General features: G+C 45.7%; 2 protein-coding genes across 7 annotated transcripts in view; one reads left to right on the plus strand and one right to left on the minus strand.

The window, feature by feature from the left end:
* The window catches only part of LOC140395536 (putative cleavage and polyadenylation specificity factor subunit 4-like protein), a 32373-nt gene extending 29627 nt beyond the window's left edge, over nt 1–2746 (plus strand). For 2 of the 3 annotated variants that reach the window (XM_072483452.1, XM_072483456.1), the window contains exon 8: nt 2143–2746. In XM_072483452.1, the coding sequence (XP_072339553.1) occupies nt 2143–2280 (138 nt within the window). In that variant the 3' untranslated portion in view covers nt 2281–2746. The remainder of the gene's footprint in view (nt 1–2142) is intronic. The other variant, XM_072483455.1, reaches the window with a different exon arrangement.
* On the minus strand, nt 634–24255 carry LOC140395535 (uncharacterized). Of its 4 annotated transcripts, none has more exons than XM_072483448.1 (5): nt 24109–24255; nt 11405–13167; nt 1948–2058; nt 1497–1598; nt 634–1126 (listed from the first exon to the last, which is right to left on the minus strand). In XM_072483448.1, exons 2-4 carry the CDS (start codon nt 12894–12896, stop codon nt 1588–1590), a joined length of 1614 nt encoding a protein of 537 aa, XP_072339549.1. In that variant the 5' UTR covers nt 12897–13167; nt 24109–24255; the 3' UTR covers nt 634–1126; nt 1497–1587. The 4 variants fall into 4 exon arrangements, with proteins under 4 accessions (XP_072339549.1, XP_072339548.1, XP_072339550.1 ...); XM_072483447.1 differs by having other exon boundaries at nt 23768–24255; XM_072483449.1 differs by having other exon boundaries at nt 634–1129; nt 23768–24255.

Below are 24255 nucleotides of genomic sequence, written 5' to 3' on the forward strand. Positions count from 1 at the left end.
ATCATGTTTGTAATAGTATACGTCTTGTGAATCATCTCGGTCCCAGGACATCGCTAGAGAATTCCTTGGGGTGGTGTCCCAGGCACAATCCATCTGCGGCTGCTGAATCAATGATCTTCCCTTCATCATAAGCTCAGAGGTGGGGATGTTCGCTGATGATTGCAGTGTACCACTTGCAACTCCTCAGGTACTTAAGCAGTCCGGGTCCATAAGGAGCAAGACCTGAACAACATTCAGGCTTGAGCTAAGTGGCATGAAACAATTGTGTCACAAAGTGCCAGACAATGACCATCTCCAACAAAACCGAGTCTAACCATCGCCCCTTGACATTCAATGATAGAAATTCTCATCCTGCCACATGATGCCCATACTGCATTTGTCCACTGTAATCCAGTTTTGCTATTTCTCAATCCAATGCAATATTGAGATAAGAGAATAGGGTAGCAGAGTTTTTAACACATCAAATTACAATTCCATAAATCCGTGGTTCCACTAGTTGTCAATAAATTAATATGTTCTGCTGCACATTGATAAAAGTAAGGCATCCATAGGAGCAAAAGCCCCCAAACCACTTAGTCCAGAAGTGATTAAATATAAAACAAAATCCAAGAAAAAAAAAAGCATAGAGAAAAATAAATATACAAGTAAAAACTTTATTGGAACTTTAATATTCAAGCTCCCAGTACAAATCTGATGAAATCACATAACAATTTTCCTCAATGTTTCAGATTTTAACCAATTCCATGGTGCATTTCAGTGAATTTTAAACAGAATGCTCAATGCTCTTGAGAAGTAATGATATTGCTTACATTTCCTGAGACAAATGGCAAGGACATCTGTAACAAGATTGTAATGGGTGGTAGAACACCAAACGTCAGTGGTTACCACTGTAGCTTAACAGCGCCGGTTCGATTCCCAGTTTGGGTCACTGTGCAGGGTCTGCACGTTCTCCCCGTGTCTGCGTTGGTTTCTGCCGGGCGCTCCAGTTTCTTCCCACAAGTCCCGAAAGATGTGCTTGTTAGGTGAATTGGAAATCCTGAGTTCTCCCTCGGTGTACCCGAACAGGCGCCGGAATGTGGCGTTGAGGGGATTTTCACAGTAACTTCATTGTGATGTTAATGGAAGCCTACTTGTGACACGAATGGAGATTATCTTAGAAGCCAGTAGATTTTGCTTACTGCCATTTAAATAAGAAGTCTTACAATACCAGGTTAAAGTCCAATAGGTTTATTTGGAATCACTAGCTTTCGTAGTGCAGCTCCTTCATCAGGTGAGTGATTTAAATAATACTCTCAGGTCCGTTTTTTAATACATTGATAAAAGCCACATTTATTTTTAAAATTCTGTTTTTATCTGTAGTAGTTAGACAAGCACATTTTCAAATCACCTTACATAAATATCTATACAAAAATAATGACAAAAGTGACAGCCTCAAAATAATATCTTTATTAGCCGGAATTTTAAAAATGCATTCACAGTAACTCAGGTACACTCACCTTATCCTTGCCCTCTCCTACACAATGCAAGAGACAATAAATAAAATGGACTGTAAAATGTTTGATATTTTTTCTTGAGGTAATATCTCCATCATTTTTGATCTATGCGTGGAGTGAATTAGAAAAACACGTTAGTCCCTGGTTTTCAATGTCTTTTTCTCCAGCAATCGTGTTCTGCAAACAAAGGGGTTAATACTTGTTAAAACATTAATGGCATTTAGCAAGAACCTTCTTTATTAGGTCTACTAGGTAAATCACAGGGATTGTGCTTTGGATTTTTATCAGGTTGTGGAAGGATAGGTAAGCTTGCAAAATTGATGTTAATTTATGATCATTCACACACTAATAAAATAATTAGTAATAGAAAATCAAATTCCAGTATGATGGTTTAATATTAAAAATACTTTTTCTGCATTGCCATTGGACCATCAAAAGGCACAAACATACTCACAATAATAATTCCATATGTAGCTGAAGGTTGCACATCCCAAAAGCAAGGTGATCACATCTCGGACTCCTCCTCTTCTTGCATTAATATATTTGTTGTAATGTTTACGATAACCTGCAGAACCAAGTTTCAAAATATTTCTCTCCCGTTTTACCGGAAAACTTGTTTCTATTGTTTCTACCTTTTCCCCTGCCCCAGGAAGAATTTGCCAGCCAAGAAGACAAATTGCTACCTGCTCTGGAGTTCCAATCGTCAATCTACTGCCAGCCTTCACTTAGCGGTAGCACTTTTGCCATTTTCCCCTCTAAGTCAGAAGGTTGTGTGTTCAAGTTCTAAACCACAGACTGAGGGAGTGCTACACTGTTCGAGGTGCCGTCTGTCCTATGAGACATTAAATGGCCAGGAACTGCCTGTCAGCAGCAAAACTGTGGCTTACGCCGCTCACTGCATTTTGAATTACGATTTTACCTTTCTGGTCGGCTGCAGCAGGATCTTCCTATCGCAGTTGTAGGGTGGACCCATTGCCAAGGTGGGTCAGGAGGCCTAGGGATGAAGTGCAGTTACTTCCAGACAACTTCCCCTATATCATCATGATATGAACTGAAGACACGCCCCTTGAGGTCTGCCTTCAATTCAGTGGTTTCAATGTCATTTTAAATGTATCGTTCATTCAGGCTCGTCGCAGCCTTTCCCAGTTCTTCCTATCAGCATTCGCCTCAATGGGACTGGATGATCTGAGCCATTAATCCAGGGCCTTTCATATCAATGTAAAAATTCCCATGGCACCATCCGAAGGGCTGGTGAGCCCCCGCTAAAGTCCTGCTCAACATTACCCCCCCCCCCCCCCCCCTCCCCCACTGACATTATTAAACAAGATCGTTACCTCACTACCATTTGTGGGAGATTTCCGCACTCTAATGTGTTTTCTACTTTACAATTGTGACTAACTACACTTTAAAAAGTACTTAAGTCTCTGTAAAGCATTCTGGAACATCGTGAGGTCATAAAAGACACAATATAAATTATTCACTCATCAGCATTTCATAACAATGTCAGGTGTGTTTTCACAGGGCTAGGAGTATTCCAGTAAGGTTTTCTGAAGTTAAGTTTGATAAAAATCAAAACGAGATCTTGTAACTTGTTTAATCTGCTGAGCTATAGTCCAATGTTTCCACTTCCTCCCTTTTATTAGACAACAACTTTTGTACTGCATAACCATGCCATCAAGAGGGACAAAATGGCTCCATTAGAACAAAAACAACAAAGCTACTGACACCCAGACAATATGGTGCTTCAGTTCCAGCCACAGTTCAACCAGGGTTCATTGCATCTACTTGGAGAATGACTGCTCTTGGAAAAATGCTTGCAGAAACCTTTGCTAACTCACATGCGTGTGTACAAGCTGCAAAATGCATGTGATTTTATTTTCTTAATTTTGCCAATGGAAAGGTGTGTCCAAGGCACATCATCAAAACTGCTCCAAAGGAAGACAGAGAGGGTAGACAGGACAGGGTGAGGGTTAGGCAAATCATATAGATGCCACTTAAGGGGAATCTAGACGAACGTAAGAGAGGCGGGAATAAAGGGTTATGAAGATAGATTTAGATGAGCAGTGATGGGAGGAGACTCGAGTGGAATATAGACAGCAATATGGACTGGTTGGACTGAATGTATCACCGTAAGATACGCCACAGAAATAGGCAATGCAAACATAATTTTCCACCACAAATGTATACGTCAAGCCAGCCGACACATATAGCATCATTAATAAATGGAACACTGCATCAAATTTCAAAGTTCACTGAAAAAATTATTTGAAACAACTAATCTGATTTGTGATATTTGTAGTTACAACAATCTTTATTGATTTAAATGCATTTGTCAGTGTTCAAGAATTACCAATATTATTTCTTTAAAGATGCAAGATTCCGTATACACTCGAGTAATAATCGATCTCGTAAAAGTCGACCCCCAGATTTTGGCCAAAATACCCTAACTTTCCAAATACCTTAGGCTGTTTAGGTTGTTAGATACTAGTTTTTGAGGGATAGTAGAACAACATATTTTTTTCATGTTTTTTGGTATACAACCATACGGTTAAATAGTGGAAACACAAGTTACTACCACTCAGTGTTATAGTCTTTTACCATTGCTCTAAAATATTCTACATTGGAATCATAATATCCTCTGGTACCACACTCTATATTACATCTTTTAAAGATACTTGTGAAGCGAAATACCATCAGTTATGAATCAATTCAGAGGTGAAATGCCAGCAAAGTAGTGCAGTGCAGCAACCGTGTTGCCAGGTCTGAAGCTGCATTTTCCCCAATCTTGCCCTCTAAACCAGTCAATATGGATTTTATATGGATAAATGTTGTGTACACAAATTGTTAGGAAAATAAAGGTAGTTTTAACAGATTTATATTTGTAATGGTAAACATTAGAAATAAGGTGTAGCTTTAAGTGGGTTTGATGTTATGTGTCTGGAAGGGTAAAACCTCTACTTAGATTCATGCTGGACAAAGGTATTGGGCTTCCAATGAATTAAGTTCCAACTGTGTTTCCATTGTGCTTAGAGAGGGCTACGGTGTGAAGAATAAAAGGCGTAAGAATGTGGGTGTTTCTCAGCAACTGGGGCCTTGTAAGGTAGAGAAGCTTTTAATTTTTAGTTTAGCTAACTTGTGGAGATAGGCAGCGAGAAAGAAGGTAGCTCTCACAGCTCTGCTAGAACCAAATAGTTTAGAAGGCTAGAGAGGGAACATTTCTCTAAGCTTTGTTAGAAGAAAAGCCATACTATGGAGTAATATTATTAAGAAAACAGATGCCAGAAATCGTAAGTCCAGCAAATTAAGGAAACGCGAGAAATGAAAGAAGTGTCCAATAAGTCTGGAGTGAACAGAAACCAAAGTATTGTCCAGCAAAATTCAAGGAAGAGTAAACAAAGTGTTCTGAGTTAAAGAGACAATTGCAGTAACCAGATTTAAATTGGGACAGCAGCTTTCAATGATAAAACAAACATCTAATGACATTTTAATACAGTCGAGAAATCGAGTTAATGCAATTGTGAGCAGTTTGCAGTCAAGATAAATAAATCCTAAAGGGATGGTGTGAAATCCTGGACTGGATTCACTGGTAAAAGTGGAGCGGAAGCATTGTTTAAAAGTGTCTTTTGTAAAATCAGTCTGGATTTTGGAATGCAACCCGCTAAACGAAAGCATTATTATGAGAGAAGATTTTAAAGCGTGTTTTGGGAGTGGAGTTTGGAAACTCTCATGTGATCATCATTGGCGGGGGCGGGTGGCAGATTCTGAGGAGAAGTCCACAGACATTCACTTGGATTCAGAGAGAAGTGTGTCTTACCACAGTCATCTTGTGTGCTTAAAAAGGAATTTGAGTCTTAATGAGGCCATTGTACCTTAAGATGTACTTTGTAATCTTACATCTTTGTAAGATGTAATCTGTGTTAACCCTAAAACCAGTTGTAATTGTTAAACTAAAGGCGGAGTAAATGAGTACGGTATAATAATCCAAATTTTTTTCATGTTTAATAAATGTTTTTTTTCTTTTTAAAACCAATTAGCAGTCCTGTAACTGTTCCTTCAATTTTATTTTTAAAATAAAAGCTACCGCTTGTGAGCCAGTGTTCCATTCTGGGTTCTTCCTTTTCAGTTATAACACCAACTGGGATCGTAACAAAATTTATATCTGTTTCTATGGAGGATTGTCTTGTAATAAAAATTCAATAATAAAAATGTTATTTCACATCATCCTCTGCTATCACGACTTTCAAACAGTTTAATAAGATGTAATGTAAGTGGGGGGTGGCGGGAAATTGCCATTTGGCTACATTTTGGGGGCGGGATTGACAGGAATATTCTCCGACCTGGCACCTCTGTGATCAACTGATGTACCGCCATGTGGATGTGACGATGGAGAGGATAGCACAATTAAAGTAAATTGAAATGTGAGCTAAATCTTTATTTGGAATTTTAAAGTGGATTATGTCAATTGAGTGTTGTTTTTTTAAATAATCTTTATTGTCACAAGTAGGTTTACATTAACGCTGCAATGAAGTTACTGTGAAATGCCCTAGTTGCCATGGCCCGGTGCCTGTTCGGGTACACTGAGGGAGAATTCAGAGTGTCCAAATTACCTAACAGCACGTCTTTCAGGACTTGTGGGAAGAATCTGGAGCACCCGGAGGAAATCCACGCAGGCACAGGGAGAACGTGCAGACTCTGCACAGACAGTGACCCAAGCTGGGGATCCAATCTGGGACCCTGACGCTGTGAAGCAACAGAGCTAACCACTGTGCTACCAGTTTTGTCCTCATCGTAGCCAAGGAGAAATCTAGACTACGGCTACAGCTGCTTAGCCTACATTGCGTAAATATTTTAATGTTTTAATTGTCTCTCCAATATGCATGGATTTCAACCCCTCAAAAATATTGTAGATGTCAACCCCGACTTTTTGACAAAGAAATGTGGTCGAGAAACCTGACTTTTACATGAGTATATATATCTTCTTTTATTTATTCTTTCATAGGATGTAGGTGTCACTGGCAAGGCCAGCACTTGTTGCACATCCCTAATTGCCCTTGAACTGAGTGAATTGTTAGGCCAACTACATTGCTGTGGGCCTAGAATCACGTGCAGACCAGGTACGGATGGCAGATTTCCTTCCCTAAAGGATATTAGTGAACCAGATGGATCTTTACAATAATCAATGAAAGTTTAATGGTCACTGTTACTAAGACTAACTTCATATTGCAGATTTGAAATTTAAATTCCACCAGTGAGCTGGTGACCCCGGAGCGTTGCCTGGGCCTCTGGATGACTAGTTCAGTGACGCTACCATTATGCCACCACCCTGCTGTGCATCTCAAAAGTAACGACCATAATTCTTAAGATGGTGCCCTGGCAACTCAAAAGTGTACATCCAACATTTAATGGAACAGTTTTAAGTTCTGCATACTACTTGAGATGTATAAAAAGTGGTTACCCAATAACTGATCCAATACAGTTTTACATTTTTAGGCTACCTGACTAACCCTGTGAAGGGGTTTGGAAAGTTGACTTCTGCGGATGGTCGGAAGTATTGCCTTGCTGGGGGATGGGGGGGGTGGTAAGAGAGTAACATGTGCTTGCAGCCAGTGGACCAGAATAAACCAATCCAGCATGGCACAATGCCTTACACAATAAGCACTTATTATATTACATTGTTTGGATGAGCCACTGTCAGCTTAGAGAGATTACATCTTTCATGTATGCATTTGGCCACCTGAGCATCCACAGATAATTTTGGATTTAGAAGATTTGAAAATTGTTTTTCGCCAAAGCAAATATGGTTTTAAATGTGCAATTAAGTAATTTAAGGTGAAGTGTTGGACCCAGCACTGGACCGCTCCCAATCAAGGACTGGAAAGAGGCCGGCGGCGGCCAAGGTGCTTAGGGGGTTTATGGATCGGGGGGGGGGCATGGAGGTTTGCAAGACCGCAGGCCAGGGAATTTTCTTTCTTCTCCCATGTGCATAAAGCCTACTCCCGGATAGATTTTTTTGTTCTGGGCAGGGCGCTCATCCCGAGGGTGGAGGGGACGGAGTATTCGGCCATAGCCGTTTCGGATCATGCCCCGCACTGGGTGGAACTGGGGCTGGGAGAGGAGAGGGACCAACGCCCGCTGTGGCGGCTGGATGTGGGACTGCTGGCAGATGAGGTAGAGTGTGGGAAGGTGAGGGGGTGTATCGAAAGATACTTGGAGGCCAACGACAACGGGGAGGTGCGGGTGGGGGTGGTATGGGAGGCGTTGAAGGCGGTGATCAGGGGAGAGCTAAACTCCATCAGGGCTCATAGGGAGAAGACAGAGGGCATGGAAAGGGAGAGGTTAGTGGGGGAGATTTTGAGAGTGGACAGGAGATACGCAGAGGCCCCGGAGGAGAGATTACTTGGGGAAAGACGACGGCTCCAGACGGAGTTTGACCTGTTGACCACAGGGAAGGCGGAGGCACAGTGGAGGAAGGCGTAGGGGGCGACCTACGAGTATGGGGAAAAGGCTAGTCGGATGCTGGCACACCAGCTCCTTAAGAGGATGGCAGCAAGGGAAATAGGGGGAGTCAGAGATGGAAGGGGAGCCACGGTTCGGAGTGCGACGAAAATAAACGAGGTAGTCAAGGCCTTCTATGAAGAGCTGTACAGATCCCAGCCCCCAGCAGGGGAAGAGGGGATGAGACGATTCCTAGACCAACTGAGATTCCCGAGGGTGGAGGAGCAAGAGGTGGCTGGTTTGGGGGCACCAATTGGGTTGGAGGAGCTGAGCAAGGGTTTGGGTGTATGCAGGCGGGGAAGGCCCCGGGACCGGACAGGTTCCCGGTGGAGTTCTACAGGAAGTACGTAGACCTGTTGGCCCCGCTACTAGTGAGGACCTTTAATGAGGCAAGAGAGATGGGGACCCTGCCCCCCGACAATGTTGGAAGCGACAATTTATTTGATCCTAAAGCGGGACAAGGACCCACTGCAATGTGGATCATACAGGCCGATCTCGCTCCTCAATGTGGACGCTAAGTTGTTGGCAAAAGTGCTGGCCACGAGGATCGAGGACTGTGTCCCGGGGGTGATCCACGAGGGATTCGTAAAGGGCAGGCAATTAAACACTAATGTGCGGCGGCTCTTAAATGTGATAATGATGCCATCGGAGGAGGGAGAGGCGGAGATAGTGGCAGCTATGGACGCGGAGAAGGCCTTTGAGCGAGTAGAGTGGGAGTACCTCTGGGAGGTGCTGCGTAGGTTTGGGTTCGGGAGAGGGTTTATCGGTTGGGTTAAGCTCCTTTACAGAGCCCCGGTGGCGAGTGTAGTGACAAACCGGCGGAGGTCGGAGTACTTTCGGCTGTACCGAGGAACGAGGCAGGGATGCCCCCACCCCCCCCCCCCCCCCACCCCCACCCCCCCCGTCCCCCCTGTCGTTTGCATTGGCGATCGAACCCTTGGCCATGTCATTGAGGGAGTCTAATAAATGGAGGGGGGTGGTCCGAGGGGGAGAAGAGCATCGGGTGTCGCTATATGCGGATGACCTGTTGCTGTACATGGCGGGTCCAATGGAGGGGATGGTGGAGGTCATGCAGACTCTAAGGGAGTTTTCGGGCTTTAAGCTCAATGTAGGGAAGAGTGAGCTCTTTGTATTACAGGCAGGGGACCAAGAAAGAGGGATAGGGGACCTACCGCTGAGGAGGGCTGAGGGGAGCTTTCGGTATCTGGGGATCCAGATAGCCAGGAGTTGGGGGGCCCTACATAAACTGAATCTGACGAGGTTGGTGGAGCAAATGGAGGAGGACTTCAAAAGATGGGACATGTTACCGCTCTCGCTGGCGGATAGAGTGCAGTCGGTCAAAATGGTGGTCCTCCCGAGGTTTCTGTTTGTGTTTCAGTGCCTTCCCATTGTGATCACTAAGGCCTTTTTCAAGAGAGTAGGTAGGAGTATAATGGGGTTTGTGTGGGCGAATAGGACCCCGAGTGTAAGGAGAGGGTTCCTGGAACGAAGTAGGGACCGAGGAGGGTTGGCACTGCCAAACCTAGGGAGCTACTACTGGGCAGCAAATGTGGCGATGATCCGCAAGTGGGTGATGGAGGGAGAGGGGGCGGCATGGAAGAGGATGGAGATGGCGTCCTGTAAAGGAACGAGCCTGGGGGCGTTGGTGACGGCACCGCTGCCGCTCTCGCCGACAAGGTACACCACGAGTCTGGTGGTGGCGGCAACGCGAAGGATCTGGGGTCAGTGGCGACGGCACAGGGGTGCAATGGGAGCCTCGGTGTGGTCCCCAATCAGGGGTAACCACCGGTTTGACCCGGGGAGTATGGACGGGGGGTTCCAGAGCTGGGGATTAGAAGAATGGGGGACCTGTTCATTGACGGGACATTTGCGAGCCTAGGGGCACTGGAGGAGAAATTTGAGATACCCCCGGGAAATGCTTTTAGATATATACAGGTGAGGGCGTTTGTGAGGCGACAGGTGAGGGAATTCCCGTTGCTCCCGGTACAAGAAATTCAAGATCGGGTGATCTCGGGTGTATGGGTCGGGGAGGGCAAGGTGTCGGCAATATACCAAGAGATGAAAGAAGAGGGGGAAGCGCTGGTAGAGGAGCTGAAGGGTAAATGGGAGGAGGAGCTGGGCGAGGAGATTGAGGAAGGTCTGTGGGCTGATGCCCTAGGTAGGGTTAATTCCTCCTCGTGTGCCAGGCTCAGCCTGATACAATTTAAGGTAGTCCACAGAGCGCACTTGACGGGGGCGAGATTGAGTAGGTTCTTTGGGGTAGAGGACAGATGTGGGAGGTGTTCAGGGAGCACAGAGAACCATGTCCATATGTTTTGGTCATGCCCGGCACTGGAGGGGTTCTGGAGAGGAGTGGCGGGAGCAATATCTCAGGTGGTGAAAGTCCGGTTTAAGCCAAGCTGGGGGCTAGCAATATTTGGAGTAGTGGACGAGCCGGGATTGCAGGAGGCGAAAGAGGCCGGCATTCTGGCCTTTGCGTCCCTAGTAGCCCGGCGAAGGATCTTGCTAATGTGGAAGGAGGCGAAGCCCCCTAGCGTGGAGGCCTGGATAAACAACATGGCTGGGTTCATAAAGCTGGAGAGGATTAAGTTTGCCTTGAGAGGGTCTGCGCAGGGGTTCTACAGACGGTGGCAACCGTTCCTAGACTATCTCGCGGAGCGTTAGAGGAAGGTCGGTCAGCAGCAGCAGCAACCCGGGGGGGGGGGGGGGGGGGGGAAACGTCCTGGGAAGGGGAGGGGATGGGGGATTGCTTGGGGGGGTGGATGAGCAAGAGATAACATGAAGGGCTGGGGAAACTGGCACGTGTGGGAGAGAGCCAGTGTACAAAGTTATGTAAATATACCATTTTTGCCATGTATGTATCTTGCTCAGTGCGATTTCTTGTTATTTTGTTACGGGGGGGGGGGGTTATTGTTTGTAAGGGAGAAAAATTGTGTTAAAAAACTTTAATAAATATTTTTTTTAAAAAAAGTAATTTAAGGTGAGGCAGTGGCGTAGTGGTATTATTGTCACTGGACTAGTAATCCAGAGCCCCAGGATACTGCTCTGGGGACCAGGGTTTGAATCCCACCGGGGCAGATGGCGGAATTTGAATTCAATAAAAATCTAGAATTAAAAGTCAAAAGATGACCATGAAACCATTGTTGATTGTCGTAAAAACCCATCTGGTTCACTGATGTCCTTTAGGTAAGGGTATCTGCTGTTGTGACCAGGTCTGACCTACATGTGACTCCAGATCCATAGCAATATGGTTGACTCTTAAATGCCCTCAGGCATAAGCAGTAAATGCTGGTCCAGCCAACGATGCCAACATCCTGTGAACAAATAAAAAACATATTACAGCAGGTGAATCATCAGCAAGTACACAACCATGGCAGAATCGTTGTGAAACTTTCTAAACATACAGCTGAATGTACCTTTTGTATTTTCACACTGAGAGGCGGATATCCTTATGGATGTTTCCAACTGTTTTGTTTGCTCAGGAAGCATACTTAGTCCAATGCTATGGTACCCTGGATACAGTTCAGGAAACCACTCCATTCCTATCTCAGTTTTTGTGCAAAGACTCGTGTGAGGTTCTTTAATCCTTCCAGCCAAACGCATGGTTTTTCTGGAGCTCGTTGATAAAAACATGCATTTGTCCCAACCATTTTCTTTGTGCAACAAATGCAAATATTCAGACTGGACAGCACCATTTGTGTTCCAATCACATGGCCCTATTTTCTTCACAGCCACACAATCATTACGTGAATTTCCTTCATATTTATTTAAGTCCTTCACACGCATAGAAGCCATAATTTTGCTGCAAATATGATTCTTAATGAATGAATTACAATGATCAGTCTCTAAAACGTCAGCTCCATGATCATCTTCCTTCACACTTGTGTCCACTTTCATAATAAAATCCTGCTTTGCACTGGTGGCTGCTGCACAAAAATTATCTTTAATGTGATGCCACACGCTAGTTTTGATGTAGGTTATTGGACTTTGTTCAAATATTAGTTCATTTGAGACCATTCCTCCTGTGACTTCATTCTGGTCAGTTGGACACCTTATGTCAACCGGAGGAACCACATTCTCTCGTCTTACGATGTGAAGTGAATTTGTTTTGACAGCACAAGATGACTGAGGTACAATAACGTGGGCCTGCAGATCCAACACAGCTGTCCCCTTCTCAAATTCTGGTCGGGTCCGAATGTCTTCTGATTTAAGGACTGCCTTGACTTTTGGAGAAAATATATTTTTTGAGATCAAGTCGGCGCATTGTTTTTCATTCGGTGGGAGCCTCGACGAACAGGCCCCACCATTGTTTTCTTCTTTCTTTATGGAATTATGACTTTCAATCTTTTGAGTAATCGTCACTTTTGCCCTGGTAGCACTTTTTAACTTCAGATCTACTTTATCTTGGTCTCGTTTTAAAAAATGTTCACTTGACTTTGTTTTGATGACCATTTCTTTTTTTGCCTCTTTAGGTCGTCCTTTGGTTGTCCTACTAACAGACTTCTGGTCTTTTTCCTTAATCTGTTCTCTGTTGTCCATCAAATCTCCTTGGCTGGACTGTGACTCATTAAAACTCTTCCTCCGAGCAGTTTGTTCAGAATTCCATGATTCATTTTCCAAACCCATTGAATTATTTTGTTTTTTTGTTGATGCTGCTTGTTCTTTCTGCATCACAGGCTTCGCTGAGTTTGTTTTGACTTTCATCTTCTTGCTCGGTGATGCTGGAAATCTGATGGATTTGCAGTTTAATTCCAGCTGTGGAATTGCGATAGGCGTGTCTGCCTCTTTAGAATTAGATTTGCCATTCACACTTCTGGCCATTTTACAGTGAGGAAGATGGGCATTTAGTCGCTTAAAGGCTTTACCACAAAATGGACACACTTGCATTCCTGGTGAAGTATGTTCCATGTTTAAATTGGCAAAAAAGACAGAACAGTCTCAAAAGTGTGAAGTACACAAACTGGAATAGTTAGTTCAAACAGTCGGCATTTGCAACAACACCATGTTTAAAGACGAGAGTTTCATCAAATCAATGGTAGAGGTTTCAATATTATTGCTACAAAAGCTGAGTCTGTCTTTTCCCTCGGAGTTTTCATTAATATACTCCATGTTTAACAAATCGCCTGTTCATCTAATATTTCTTCATCACAATATGACTGTTTTAGGATCAGTTCCTGCCCTGAAGATTAAACGTTTCCATTAAAACAGAAAGATATATTAAATTTAAGATAATGACTTAATGGATATGCCATGATAACTCGGTTAAAGTTCAAAGGCCCACATCATTCTTATCTGCACTGTTGCACTTGCATTTTACATACCATGACTCAGATCTCTCGTACAAACAGGAAAATCAGAACACACCAGTTTCTGGACGAGGTTTCCTAACAAGAATTAAGTCCTTCGCAGATTTGTAAAATCACCCTTGAATAACTTATATTCGTATGGTGTCTTTAATGATAAAATGACCCAAAGCAAACTGAGGTACTATAAAATTAAATATGACACATGCCACGTAGGGATATGTTAGGGTAAAATGCTTGGTCAAAGAGGCCAAGCAAGTTAAAATCAGGGCTGCTCGAGAGGCCAGAAACAGAGGATCACAGATATTTTGGAATGTTGTGGGATTGGAGATTACGGAGATCGGAATACGTAAAGCAATGGGAGGATTTGAAAATAAGGATGTGGATTTTAAAAACAAGGCGCCAGTATGGGCTGGTGACCAGGACAATTTGATGCAAATTCTGGATGGCCTCAAGTTTATGAATGGAATAATGAGAGGCTTGCCAGCAGTCTGGAAGAATAGTCAAATCTAGACATAACAGAGGCAAGATTGAGGGTTTCAGAAGAAGACCTCATGCAAGGACAGAGATGGCTGATGTTACAGAAGTGGAAATAGGTGGTCTTAGCGATGGCACGGGGCTGCGGTTGACAACTTTTTGAAGCCATTTTTCTTGGAATTGTAAGGGTCCTTCCTGTCGATTCCCTTATTTCCTATTTCTTTTATTTTATCGTTATTGTTTTTGGTCCTTGGATATTTAATGGAGACATGCCTTTAAGTCGAGCAGAAGTGAGGAACTTAAAAGTTTCAAAATAGTCACTGTGCTATGGGGTTTTCGATTTTAAACATCAAAACGCAGACTTTATGGCACCAGAGAGAGTGGAGGGATTTGGCTTGATTGGTTGAAAGCAATATCTTCAGTACTGTCAGCCGTGCAATATGGTAACAATTTTTCTTGTAATTCTTTTGCATTGAACACAGCCAGATCATTTGAATTTTTTGCGTGTTCTCATGCAAGCGTGGTAACTTCAAGGGGACAATTTGCAAGCGGCCTGCACAGCACCTTCCAGGTTACTGCCTTGCCGTGCACATACAGTTTACAGGCAATATTGGCTGTTAGCATGCTGCCTCTTAGTCTTAAGGCAGTGGGTTCAAGTCCCGCTTCAAAGACTAGCATAAAATCTAGGCTGACACTCCAGTGCCATACTGAGGGAGTACTGCACCATCAGAGGGGCTGTCCTCCAGATGAGACTGCTCTCAGCAGGGCGCACAAGATCCCAGTTTACGATTTTGAAGAAGAGCAGAGGAGTTAAAGAGTTATCCTTTGTCTTAGCCAATATTTATTTCTCAATCAACATCACAGAAATAGGTTATCTAGATATTATCACATTGCTCTTTAGGGGAAGTTGCTGTGCACAAATTGGATACCACATTTCCTACAATACAGTAGGAACTACATTTTAGAAGTAGTTAATTGGCTGTAAAGCACTTTGACAATGTGCTGGAGTAGGGCATGGTGCTATATATAGGCAAACGCAAGGTTTCTTTTCTTTGTGCAGTATTAAAATAGGAAGCGAAGAATAAGGAACAATCCAATCTGATTGCAAAGCATCTGTACCTTTTGCACAGTCAAGACTGGTAGATGTTTGCTGCTCAGTGAGGATTGTTGGTTGATCATTAAAGAAGCAAACAAGCTAGTCTACGGAACCCAGGTTGGGGTGGGGGGGGGGGGGGGAGGTGTATTTAGTTAGTTTATAGCAGGGGTAAGGTTACAGGGTGTTGTTGCTGGGGGGGTAGTTGTTCTGCTGACGAGGGAGGGACTTAGGTGCGGGATCGTGGAGGAGGTTGGATGTGGGGGCTGCCGGGAGGCGGGCCAGGGGAAGTGCGACACAGGGGCTGGGGGCAGCCCCAAGTAAGGGGATGGCTGATTGGCTGGGGAGGGGCACGGTGCCGCTCAACCAGGCTGATCACCTGGAACGTTCGAGGGTTAAATGGACCGGTAAAGAGGGCGCGTGTGTTCGCGCATCTGAGGGTGCTGAAAGCGGATGTGATAATGCTTCAGGAGACGCACCTGAAAGTAGTTGACCAGGTCAGATTGAGGAAGGGCTGGATTAGCCAGGTCTTTCACTCCAGGCTGGACACTAAAACCAGGGGGGGTCGCGATTTTCGTCAACAAACGGGTGCAATTTGAGGCGGGCAGCACAATCTCGGATGGGGGAGGCAGATTTGTCATGGTGAGTGACAAGCTCGAGGGGATGAGGGTAGTTTTGGTCAATGTATATGCCACAAATTGGGACGATGTGGACTTTATAAAGAGACTGCTGGGAAAGATACCTGACCTGGACTCTCACAGGCTGATTATGGGAGGGGATTTTAACACAGTCCTTGACCCCGGCCTAGATCGGTCGTGTTCAAGAACAGGTTTATTCCCGAATTGATTTTTTCATTATGAGCAGGGATTTGTTAGCGGGGGTGACGGACGTAGAATATTCGGCGATCGCTATTTCGGACCATGCCCCGCTCTGGGTTGATCTGCAGGTCTGCAAGGAAAGTTTTCAGCGCCCCCAATGGAGGCTGGAGGTCGGTTTGTTGGCAGAAGAGGTGGTGTGTGAGAGGGTGAGGAAATGTATGCAAAACTACCTGTAGGTCAATGACACAGGGGACGTCTCAGCGGCGGTGCTCTGGGAAGCGCTGAAGGCAGTGGTGAGAGGGGAGCTGATTTCGACGGACAGGGCAGAAATGGACCGACTGGTAAGGGAGATCTTACAGACAGACAGGAGATACGCGGAGACCACGAGGGCAGAGCTATTAAGGGAATGACGGAGTCTACAGACTGAGTTCGGGGTGTTGTCCACAGGTAAGGCTGTGGAGCAGCTTAGAAAGGCGAGGGGTGCGATTTACAAGCACGGGGAGAAAGCCAGTAGAATGCTGGCACAGCAACTGAGGAAGAGGGAAGCGGCCAGGGAAATAGAGAAGGTAGTCGACGGGAGGGAAACTTGGTAGGGGATTCGACGGGGCTGAACAAGGTGTTAAGCAACTTCTGTAGCAAGCTTTACTCCTCGGAACCCCCCCCGGGGCGGGAGGGGATGCGACGCTTTCTGGATGAACTGACCGTCCCAAAAATGGGCAAGGGAATGGTAGGTGGGTTGGGGGCCCCGATCAGGACGGAAGAAATATTGGTGGGCTTGAGGGCCATGCAATCGGGTAAAGCCCCGGGGCCAGATGGGTATCCGGTAGAGTTTTACAAAAAGTTCTCTGAGATAGTGGGGCCAGTGCTGGTTAGGGTTTTTAATGAGGCAAGAGACAGAGGGGTGTTACCCCCGATGATGTCACAGGCCACCATCTCCCTGATATTGAAACGGGACAAAGACCCGGAGGCATGTGGGTCCTATAGGCTCAACGTAGATGCTAAATTTCTGGCCAAGCTCTTGGCGGCTAGGATTGAGGACTGTGTGCCAGACGTCATTATGGAAGATCAAACCAGTTTTGTCAAGGGCAGGCAGCTGGTGGCCAACCTAAGAAGGCTGCTGAATGTGATTATGATGCCCCCGGAGAGTAAAGAGGTAGAGGTAGTTGTGGCAATGGATGCCGAGAAAGCTTTCGACCGGATTGAGTGGGACTATCTTTGTGGGGTGCTGGGACGTTTTGGGTTTGGGGAGGACTTTATCGACTGGGTAAGACTGTTGTACCAGGCTCCAGAGGCGAGTGTGAGGACGAACAGGGTGACATCAGACTATTTCAGACTGTACCATGGGACAAGGTAGGGGTGTCCCCTCTCCCCACTGCTGTTTGCGCTGGCAATAGAGCCGCTGGCAATTGTCCTAAGAGCTTCTAGGGGCTGGTACTGGGGCGGGTGGGGGGGGGGGGGGGAGAAAGACGACACAGAGTGTCATTGTACGCCGACGACCTGCACTTATACATCACGGAACCAGTGGCTGGGATGGATGAAATCATGGGAATCCTGAAGGAATTCGGCCGGTTCTCAGGGTACAAACTGAACATGGCAAAGAGTGAGTTGTTTGTAGTCCAGGCGAGGGGCCAGGAGGGTAGGTTGAGGGGGCTGCCGTTCAGTTTAGTGGGGGACAGTTTTAAATACTTAGAGGTACAGGTGGCGCGGGACTGGGGCCGTCTGCACAAGTTGAACTTGTCTCGGCTGGTGGAGCAAATGAGGGCTGAGTTCCGGAGGTGGGATGCGCTCCCACTGAGACTAGCGGGGAGAGTGCAAACGGTTAAAATGACAATCCTCCCGAGATACCTGTTCGTTTTCTAGTGTCTCCCCATTTTGATTCCGTGGTCTTTTTTCAAGGTTAATAAAATGATTATGGGATTTGTGTGGGCGGGAAAGTCCCCGTGGGTGAAGAGAGTGATGCTCGAGATGAACCAAGTGGAAGGGGGGCTGGCACTGCCAAACTTCAGTAATTACTACTGGGCAGCCAACATAGCTGTGATAAGGAAGTAGATGGTGGGAGCGGGGCCGGTTTGGGGGCGGATGGAGGCCGCTTCGTGCAAGGACACCAGTTTGGCAGTCCTGGATACGGCGTCCCTGCCGCCGGCATGGTACTCCACCAGCCCCATAGTGGTGGGGACTTTGCGGATCTGGAGCCAATGGAGAAGGCATGTGGGGGGAATGGGAGCATCGGTTTGGTCCCCAATTTGCGACAATCACTGGTTTACCCCGGGGAATATGGGCGGTGGGTTCTGAGCATGGCGGAGGGCTGGGATTGAGAAGATGGGGGATTTGTTCTTGGAAGGGAGCTTCCCGAGCATTAGAGGAGAAATTTGGGCTGGCGAGAGGGAATGAGTTTAGGTACCTGCGGGACTTTCTACGCTGGCAGATTCCGGCCTTCCCACGTCTGCCTCTCAAGGGGATCCAGGACAGGGTAGTGTCCAGTGGATGGGTGGGGGAGGGGAGGGTCTCGGATATATATAAAGAATTTATGGGAGCGGAGGAGTCACAGACCGAGGAGCTGAAGCTCAAGTGGGAAGAGCTCGGAGGTGAGATAGAAGAGGGCTTATGGGTAGAGTCACTGATCAGGGTAAACGTGACCGCAACATGCGCCAGGCTCAGCCTGATTCAATTTAAGGTCGTCCACCGGGCCCACATGACAGTGGCCCGGATGAGTAAATTTTTCGGATTGGAGGACAGGTGCACCAGATGTTCGGGAGGACCTGCGAACCATATCCACATGTTCTGGGCATGTCCAAAACTCGGGGGGTACTGGCAGGGGTTCACGGATGTTATGTCCCGGGTACTGAAAACAGGGCTGGCGATGAGTCCAGAGGTGGCTATTTTTCGGGTTTCGGAGGACCCGGAAGTCCAGGGGGCGAGAGAGGCGGACGTTTTGACCTTTGCTTCCCTGGTAGCCCGGCGATGAATTCTGCTGGCATGGAGGGACTCAAAACCTCCGAAATCGGAGGCCTGGCTATCAGATATGGCGAGCTTTCTCAGTCTGGAGAAGATTAAGTTCGCTTTGAGAGGGTCACTGTATGGGTTTGCCCGGAGGTGGCAACCATTTATCGACTTCTTCACGGAGAATTAATCACCAGCAGGGGGGGGGGGGGGGGGCTAGAGTAACGTAGGTTAGGGGGGTCCTTGTGGGAGGGGAGCTGGGTTTCTTGCACTATAACGATTGGTTTTTGCACACTGTTTTATATTATTGTTGTTTATTGTGCCAAAATGTCTTAATAAAATTGTTTATCAAAAAAAATTAAAGAAGCAAACAATTCAATATCTCAATGGGGCATTGGGGGAAGTGAGGAACACAAGAATTAGTAAATCAATAGTAAGCAAGGAAATTGGATATAATTTGATTAACACAAAGGTCAATTGATTTGGGAGAAGGTTCATAGAAGATTTTGCAGAAGGCAATTTAAATGATTTCTAACAAAATGAAATAATTTTGTGGAGTTATGTTCTCATCATGCTGAGCCAAAATGGCAACTACCTGGCAGCTTGAGATTTTATAATCAGCTGGTTTTAAACCAATTTTAGGCTGCTCAAATGATTTATGATCCCGTTCCATTCTTCTGCCAAGACTATCAGCAGTAGTGAGCACAAATCAGAGTTAATTACAGTATCAGCCAGCATGGGAGGATGTTGATAATAAACTAAATTAAACAATTTCTGAATCAAGGGCTAAAGTGATTAAAGAACCTGGGTAGAGTTCGCAACCTGGCCAACTATCCCTGGTTGGTGGAGGAAGCATATTTGGTAGGGCTTTTCTTATCTTCCTATTTCCACTAAACTGCTGACCACCTGACCTTCCCTCCTGATACTAGCCAACGTTGTTAATGATTCTCTTTCTTGGGGTGTGGTCCCTGTCGCCTATAAACCTGTTGTCATCACTCCGCTCCTCAAAAAAGACCTACCCTTGAGTCCACCATCCTTGCAAGCTGTCACATCTCCAACCTCCCTTTCCTCCCAAACAAATTTGAACGCGATTTACCTCTCAAATTTATGCCCTTGTTTCTCAGACCTCCACGTTTGAATCCCTCATCAGATTTTTGCTACTGCCACAGTAGCAAAACAGCTCTTTTTGAAGTCATAAACAACATCCTGTGTGACTGCGGTAAAGGTAAACACCCTCCTCATCTCTTCTTGACATGTCTGCACCCATTTGGGACAGTTGACGACACCATCATCTTCTAACTCTCTGGTTGTGACTGCTCTCACTTGGTTCCATTGTTATATACCTATTCATAGTCACATTGAAACTTGCAATGCCTTATTTTCTTTCTCGTGCAATGTTTCCTCTGGTGTTGAGCCTTGCCTCCCTCTTATTTCTCATCTGCAAGATGTCCATTATCCAAAGGCAGAGTTAACTTTCACATGTACACTGGTGACACCCAGCTCTTCCTTACCATTACCCCTCTTGATTCCTCCACTGTTGCTACATTATCAGACTGCTCACAGACATCCAAAGAACAAAGAAAAGTACAGCACAGGAACAGGCCCTTCGGCCCTCCAAGCCTGTGCCAACCATGCTGCCCGTCTAAACTAAAATCTTCTACACTTCCGGGGTCCGTATCCCTCTATTCCCATCCTATTCATGTATTTGTCAAGATGCCCCTTAAACGTCACTATCGTCCCTGCTTCCACCACCTCCCTCCGGCAGCATGTTCCAGGCACCCACTACCCTCGTACATCTCCTCTAAACCTTACCCCTCGCACCTTAAACCTATGCCCCCTAGTAACTGACCCCTCCACCCTGGAAAAGTCTCTGACTATCCACCCTGTCTATGCCCCTCATAATTTTGTAGACCTCTATCAGGTTGCCCCTCGACCTCTGTCGTTCCAGTGAAAACACACCGAGTTTATTCAACCTCTCCTCATAGCTAATGCCCTCTATGCCAGGCAACATCCCGGTAAATCTCTTCTGCACCCTCTCTGATGCCTCCACATTCTACTGGTAGTGTGGCGACCAGAGTTGAACACTATACTCCAAGTGTGGCCTAACTAAGGTTCTATACAGCTGCAACATGACTTGCCAATTCTTATACTCAATGCCCCGGCCAATGAAGGCAAGTATGCCGTATGTCTTCTTGACTACCTTCTCTACCTGTGTTGCCCCTTTCAGTGACCTGTGGACCTGTACACCTAGACCTCTCTGACTGTCAATACTCTTGAGGGTTCTACCATTCACTGTATATTCCCTACCTGCATTAGACCTTCCAAAATGCATTACCTCACATTTGTCCGGATTAAACTCCATCTGCCATCTCTCCGCCCAAGTCTCCAAACGATCTAAATCCTGCTGTATCCTCTGATAGCCCTCATCGCTATCCGCAATTCCACCAACACTTTGTGTCATCCGCAAGCTTACTAATCAGACCAGTTACATTTTGTTCCAAATCATTTATATATACTACGAACAGCAAAGGTCCCAGCACTGATCCCTGCGGAACACCACTAGTCACAGCCCTCCAATCAGAAAAGCACCCTTCCATTGCTACTCTCTGCCTTCTACGACCTAGCCAGTTCTGTATCCATCTTGCCAGCTCAACTTTGATTCCGTGTGACTTCACCTTTTGTACCAGTTTGCCATGAGGGACCTTGTCAAAGGCCTTACTGAAGTCCATATAGACAACATTCACTGCCCTACCTGCATCAACCTCTTTGTGACCTCCTCGAAAAACTCTATCAAGTTAGTGAGACACAACCTCCCCTTCACAAAAGCGTGCTGCCTCTCGCCAATACTGCTGCCTCTCACTGGATGAGCAGAAATTTCCTCCAATTAAATGTTACGAAGGCCGAAGCCATTGTTTTCAGTCCCTGGTCCAAACTCTCCAACTACCAACTCCATTCTCTCTCCACTCGCAACAGTTTGAGACTAAACCAGTCCGTTTGTAACCTTGGTTTCATAGGTGACCCCAAGATAAGCTTCCAACCACATATTTGTGTCATCACCCACCTCACCTATTCCACTGCCAAATTAAACAAAGAAGTAAGAGCAGGAGGTCATTTGGCCCTTCAAGCCTGCTCCACGATCGTCACGATCATGGCTGATCGTTCAACTCAATAGCCTAATCCTGCTTTCTCCCCATAACCCTTGATCCCATTCGCCTTAGGTGCCATATCTAGCCACTTCTTGAATGTATTCAATGTCTTAGCCTTAACTACTTCCTGTGGTAATGAATCCCATAGGCTCACCACTCTTTGGGTGAAGAAATGGCTTCTCATCTCTGTCCTAAATGGTGTACCCTGAATCCTCAGACTGTGACCCCTGGCTCTGGACACACCCACCATCAGGAACATCCTCCCTGCATCCACCTTATTTAGTCCTGTTAGAATGATACAAGTCTCTATGAGATGCCCCGCTGCATTTCCCCTCATCTGGAGATGACACCTCATTTTTGCCTTAATTACCTCTAGACTGGGCTATTCCAATGCATTCCTGGCTGTTTCCACGTATCCGACACTCTAAACTTCTGCTCATCCAAAGGTCTGCTGTTCGTAACTTCACTCGTACTAAGTCCCGTTCACCCATCACCCCTGTGCTCAGTGACCTATAATGGCATTGGTACAAGCAATCACTTGGTTTTAAGTTTCACCTTGTTTTCAAATCCCTCCATGGCCTTCCCCTTCCACATCTCTGTAATCTCCTCCAGCCCCCAAACCCTCTGAAGTATCTGCACTCATTCTGGCCTCTTGAGCACTCCTGATTTGAATTGCTCCACCATTGGTGGTCATGCCATCAAGCCCCTAGCTCTGGGATTCCTGCTCCGACTTCTCCTCAAGACATTCCTTAAAACTTACACCTGTGACCAAGCCTTTGGTCATCTAATATAAAATCTCATGTGTCTGAGTCATATTTTGTTTCATAATACCCCAGTAAATTTCCTGCCAAAGTTTTGTTGCATTAAAGGTGCTGCTGTAGTCCTGAGAGTGGGACCTCATCTTTCCTAATCCTTCGGCTCAGCCATATCCTTTGGTTAATAATCCTAAACATGTCTCAGTAAAGGACATGTTGTAAATATGGGCAGGGAAGGAAAAACAATCTAAACACATGGAACCTGGGACACAATGTATTTGGGTCATGATACATCATCCTTCATTTTTAATTATTCTGCGAGACCAATAATTGTGGAGACAGAATTTTTAGAATCATAGAATTGTTACAGCACACAAGGACACCATTACAGGAAGGATTTAATTGCCCTGGAGAGAATGCAGAGGAGATTTACAAGAATGTTGCCAGGGCTTGAAATTGCACCATTGAGGAGACATCGGATAGGCTATGGTTGTTTTCCTTAGAACTGAGGAGGGTTGACTGAGATGCACAAAATTCCCTGTTTTGCATTTTCTTTCTATTCAGATAATCATCCAACTCCCCTCCCAATACACTCTCAGGCACTGTATTTCAGATCCTAACCACTCACTGCATAAAAAAATATTTTCCTCATGTGGCCCTTTGTTATTTTGCCAATCACCTTAAATTGGTGCCCACAGTTTGTGATTCTTCCACCAACAGGGACAGTTTATCCCTATCTGCTCCAACCAGAACCTCATGTTTTGAAAACCTCGATCAAATCACCTCTTAACTTTCTTTTCTTTAAAGTCCCAGCGTTTCTCCAATCTTTTCTGCACCCTACTGCCTTCACATCCTCCCTAAATTGTGGTTCAATTGATGGTACTTCGCTGACCATACATCTTAAACTAAATAGTATACAAACTTCTGCTGTAGTTTAAACTATTTCAATCGCTATTCCACTGTAATTACTGACTCCAAAACTCCTGCTCTTAAAAAAACCATAAGATATAGGAGCAGAATTAGGTCATTCGGCCCATTTGAGTCTGCTCCGCCATTCCCGTACCAGCCTCCCCGAACAGGCTCCGGAATGTGGCGTCTAGGGGCTTTTCACAGTAGCTTCATTTGAAGCCTACTTGTGATAAGCGATTTTCATTTCATTTCAATCATGGCCAATATGATTCTCATCCCCACTCTCCTGCCTTCGCCCCGTAACCCCAGATCCCCGTATTAATCAAAAACCTATCTACCTCTCTCTTAAAGACACTCAGTGACTTGGCCTCCACAACCTCTGCAGCAATGAGTTCCACAGATTCACCACCCTCTGGCAGAAGAAATTCTTCATCTCAGTTTTAAAGGATTGTCTTTTTAGTCTGAGACTGTGCCCTTGGGTTCTAGTCTCTCCTCCCAGTAGAAACATCCTCTCCATGTCCACTATACTCCAGCCTCTCTGTAAGTTTCAATGAGATCCTCCTCATCCTTCTAAACTCTATCGAGTTCAGACCCAAAGTCCTCAACGTTCCTCATACGACAAGCCCTTCATTCCCGGGACGCTGATCTCCCCTTGATCGCCTGTTTAATTCCCGAATACCTTTATCCTCCCTCCTTTCCTTCATTTTGCTTTGGGAGCTGAACCGGGGGAGTTTTGTTTTAAAACTATGAGGCGGATTTTCATCGGCGGCGGCGGCAACGCAGCAGAATAATCTCCGGGAGGGCTTAATCTCTTCAAACAGCTTCC

Source organism: Scyliorhinus torazame, chromosome 18 (assembly GCF_047496885.1).
Source record: "Scyliorhinus torazame isolate Kashiwa2021f chromosome 18, sScyTor2.1, whole genome shotgun sequence".
Lineage (NCBI taxonomy): Eukaryota > Metazoa > Chordata > Chondrichthyes > Carcharhiniformes > Scyliorhinidae > Scyliorhinus > Scyliorhinus torazame.

Bases quoted from the DNA above. Each gene is read 5' to 3' on its own strand.
- LOC140395535 (XM_072483448.1), bottom strand. From the start codon at position 12,896: ATGGAACATACTTCACCAGGAATGCAAGTGTGTCCATTTTGTGGTAAA. The intron at 2,059-11,404 runs GTACATTCAGCT...TTGGTTCTGCAG, and splicing joins TCAGTGTGAAAATACAAAAG to GTTATCGTAAACATTACAAC.